Raw genomic sequence first — 4123 nt, forward strand, 5'->3', positions numbered from 1 at the left:
CAAATTTTTGGGTTTGACTGAAAATTTGTGAACCCGGAAAAAAAATTGAGCGGGTTTTGGATTTAAATTTGGAACCCGATTGGGTTCGGATCCGGGTATGAGAAAGTTTCAAACGTATGGGTCGGGTACCCGATCCAAATATGGAAGAACTCGGATATGGGAAAGTATCATGCACATCTGGTACCCAACCTGATAATCTATATATCCATATGCATGAATAATTGACCAGTGATCACTAAGAAAAAAAAATCCAACAATACCTGGATTTGAACTAAGGTGCCCTATGAAGAAGCGCATAAGACAATACTAGAACACTAATGAGCACTTGAAGGTATTGTTGCAAAATATTTTAGAATCAAATATTTACGAAAGAACGTTTGGGTTTAAATTTGAAAATCCGATCATATTGGCTAATCGATGTGGATTAGATTTTCACTAAATGAATATTTATGGAAGGACTTTGATTGGCTGTTAATTGTTGAAAGAAAGTACTGGGAATTGGAACGGTTATCTCTTTGAGTCATTGGAAAATAGAACAATTAAATCTTCCATTCTAAAATTATTACATTAGGAAAAAAAAGAAAAAAAAATTACTTTCACTAAATAAATATTTATGGAAGGACTTTGATTGACTGTTAGTTGTGGCATGAAAGCGGCAATTGGAACGCTCATCTTTTTCAGACATTCGAAAGTGGAAACAATTAAACCTTTCATTCTGAAATTCACATTAGAAAGGAGCAAAGAAGACGAAAGGTTAAGCTGACTCCTTCATCCACCCATCCAGAGTCAGCTGTAGGCTTGCAAGTCTCTCTCTCTCTCTCTACATTCAAGCAAGTGAGAAGTGGGTACTCTGATGCAAGAGCAGAGTGACACATATCCGGGTTCATATGGTTTATTTGATTATTTGAGATTCATATTATTTTAGTTTAGATATTTTCTTGTTTTGGTCATGTAATGGGTATTGAATAGCAGCAGGGGTTTCTTCCCTTTATCTATACAAAATTAAAACCGAACTTTGGAGCTCATAAAAGTGTCCCTACATTAAAAAACCCACCATAGATCAGCTTAAGCAGGACACTATGTACCCAATAATCAAAAGTCAAAAGGAGAGCTAGCCTCCCAGGTCAACATCTTCATAACTTGAAGTGAACCATTTCAATAGATTTTGATTATGGGTATTGATGAAGAAAGGAATCCCATTCTCAATCTCCCATGAAAAGATTAGAACAAGAACGTGGTTTTTTCCCCAAGAAAAGTTAGAGATCTTTTGTTCCTAGAAAACCCACTCGCTATATATTTTCCTCTCCCCATCTTCCATTTCACAAATGGAGAGAGCTGGAGGAAGAAGATACCAACCGGTTCAACGGTTTCCTCCAGTATTTACCTATGAGGATTTCTACCCAACATACGGTTGGACTCAAGATAGTTATGGTCACATCCTCATCATTAAGCTACCCGGTATTATCATTATTAAACTTCTATCCTTTTCACTTTGAGCCTGGTAATATGAGAGAGAGAGAGAGATCAAAACGATCCAGACTGTGCCTGGTGGACAAGTTCTATTTAGCTACCATACGAACACTTTAATTTTTTTTTATTTGTTGTTTTTAAATAACAAGGAAAAACCACCATTATAATTCAGACGTCCTATTACAGGCCAATAGTAGCCTTATTTACCATGGCTCTGTTTTTGTGTACACGGTGTAAAACTCCACAAGTACTGGAGGGAGGATCAGGTGCAATGTAATTGCACACTCTTAGTGTGCTGCTGTACTTGATCACCCTCCATCATTGTTTGGGCCTTCCAGCTGACAAGCTGTATCCCAAAGATGAAGGGTGATTAGACACAGCAGCACACTAAAAGTATGCAATCACATTGCACCTGATCCTCCCTTCCTGGTCCAATATAACCCTTTCAGGGCTCTCATTGTTAGCCTTAATTGCATTGTAAACGTTTGGATGCTAGTGATCATAAACCATTATAGATTAGGGTTTAGTCTTAGTATCACATTGGTCCTCCTCAAAACAGCTAAAGCTTGACCATAACCCATGGATAGCATAGCCAGCATGGTTTTGCTGATCTCATTGCAGAGGCATGGTCATGGATACTAAATCGTTTTCCCTTTATAGGATCTACGTGACATAGCCTTCGTATCTAGGGATGTAAACGGTTCTGAATCCGATTAAAGCGGATGCTGACTAAACGGATTTGGATTTTGGATGGTGAAAAGCTAATATCAATATGTAAACGGATTCAAATATCCATCAAATCTGGATATCCGTCAGTCTCAGTAGCAAAAAATCAAAACCCATCCAAATATAAGGGGAGATAGTTTTCCATTACCGAATCCAGCCAAACAGAGTCGGATTTGGTTGAATGTTTATTTTATTTTTTGGGGTCAGGGTTCACCAAGGAAGACGTGAGGGTGCAGCTTGACAACTTCGGGAATGTAACGATTAGTGGAGAAAGGGTGAGCGAAAGCAAATTCAGCCGCTTCAAACAGGTTTTCAGCGTGCCAGAAGATGCAAATTTCCAAGGCATTTCAGCGAGATTCGACAACGGCCTGCTCTACGTCATTGTGCCAAGGGTTTTACAGTCGATCAAGGAAGAACAAAGAGGTGGCGGTGAGGGTAGCGGGAAAGCCCAACAGGAACAGGAACAGAAAGGCGTAGGCAAGCTCGCCGAGGAGAAGAATGAAGGGATCAGGGAGAGAGTTGGCGAGCAAGGGAGGGAGAAAGTTGGTGGGGAAGGGAGAAGAGAGGAAGAGAGAGAAAGAATCGATGGGGAAGGAGGAATAATAACGGAAGAGAGGAGAGAGAAAATTGGTGGGGAAGGGAGAATAGAGGAAGAAAAGAGAGAGAAAGTTGAGGGGGAAGGAGGAATAATAAGGGAAGAGAGGAGAGAGAAGGTAGATGGGGCAGGGAGAAGAGAGGAAGAAAAGAGAGAGAGAGTTGAGGGGAGAGGAGAAATGAAGGAAGAGAGGAGAGAGAAAATTGGTGGGGAAGGGAGAAGAGAGGAAGAAAAAAGAGAGAAAGATGAGGGGGAAGGAGGAATAATAAGGGAAGAGAGGAGAGAGAAGGTAGATGGGGCAGGGAGAAGAGAGGAAGAAAAGAGAGAGAGAGTTGAGGGGAGAGGAGAAATGAAGGAAGAGAGGAGAGAGAAAAATGGTGGGGAAGGGAGAAGAGAGGAAGAAAAAAGAGAGAAAGACGAGGGGGAAGGAGGAATAATAAGGGAAGAGAGGAGAGAAAAGATGGGAGAGAAGGGAATGGAGCAACAAAGCAGAGAGAAAGTTGGTAGGGAGGAAGCAACGCGGGAAGGGAGGAGAGAGAAAGAGTGGGCAGAGAGTCAGGAAAGAGAAAGTTGGGGGAGAGGAGGGCGTAAGGGAAGTGAAAAGAGACAGAATTGGTGGGGAGGAAGTGAAAAGAGAGGAAATTGGAGGACAGAGAGTGAAGCGAGAGGGGAGAGTTGGTGGGAAAGGGGAGATAAGAGTGCAGATAGAGAGATGGTGAGAGGAAGGAGGGTTGAAGGAAGAGGAAAGAGAAGCACAGAGGAGGGGGAAAGCGAGGTAGGAGGAGTGAGAAAGGGAGAAAGTATAAAGGGTTCGACGGAGAAAAAAACGGGCACAGATGAAGGAAGAGCAGTGAGAGGGATGTGGGAAAGAGTTGGTTGGAAGCGTGCACTGGAAAGCGAGATGGTTGGAGATATTCTCACAAATATCAGGAACAACAAGGTGGCGGTTGCATCAGCTTTGGTGGCGTTATCGGTTGTGTTGTACTTATCCTGCAAGATCAAGTCATCCGGTGATTAATGTAATGGTACTTGTAGTCCGTTCCCTAAAATGTATTACTCAATAAATCCAAGTATATAATAATAAAAAAACATTGATATATAACAACCAAGGGGGGGGGGGGCTGCTTGTCTGGCAGGAGCAGTTAGTGCACGTCACCTTGTGTTGGGACATTGCAAGTTCGAACCCCAATGGGGGTCTGCCCTAACCCCAGCTTTCTCTGTCAGAAAAAAAAAATACATTGATATATAACTAATTTGAAATGTACGTGTGTGTGTCAGTGATGTATGTTCACTGTATATTACTCACCAGGTAGTTGGATGTCCACATTCATC

At 41.9% G+C, this 4123-nt stretch overlaps 1 protein-coding gene across 1 annotated transcript; it reads left to right on the forward strand.

The window, feature by feature from the left end:
* The first annotated feature begins 1325 nt into the window (after positions 1-1325).
* Positions 1326-3809, forward strand: LOC149833729 (uncharacterized). Its single transcript, XM_090009207.1, has 3 exons — positions 1326-1458; positions 2404-2742; positions 3445-3809. The coding sequence occupies exons 1-3, from the start codon at positions 1326-1328 to the stop codon at positions 3807-3809; spliced, it is 837 nt and encodes a 278-aa protein (XP_089865333.1).
* Positions 3810-4123: the final 314 nt, after the last annotated feature.

The sequence above is a fragment of the Nuphar pumila genome, chromosome 6, assembly GCF_984573655.1.
Source record: "Nuphar pumila chromosome 6, dmNupPumi1.hap1.1, whole genome shotgun sequence".
Classification (NCBI taxonomy): Eukaryota; Viridiplantae; Streptophyta; class Magnoliopsida; order Nymphaeales; family Nymphaeaceae; genus Nuphar; species Nuphar pumila.

What these genes read in the sequence shown, in the direction of transcription:
- LOC149833729 (XM_090009207.1), top strand. Translation starts at nt 1,326, where the DNA reads ATGGAGAGAGCTGGAGGAAGAAGATACCAACCGGTTCAACGGTTTCCT. An exon ending in CCTCATCATTAAGCTACCCG is followed by an intron (nt 1,459 to 2,403) that starts GTATTATCATTA and finishes TTTTGGGGTCAG; the next exon opens with GGTTCACCAAGGAAGACGTG. An exon ending in GCAAGGGAGGGAGAAAGTTG is followed by an intron (nt 2,743 to 3,444) that starts GTGGGGAAGGGA and finishes ATTGGAGGACAG; the next exon opens with AGAGTGAAGCGAGAGGGGAG.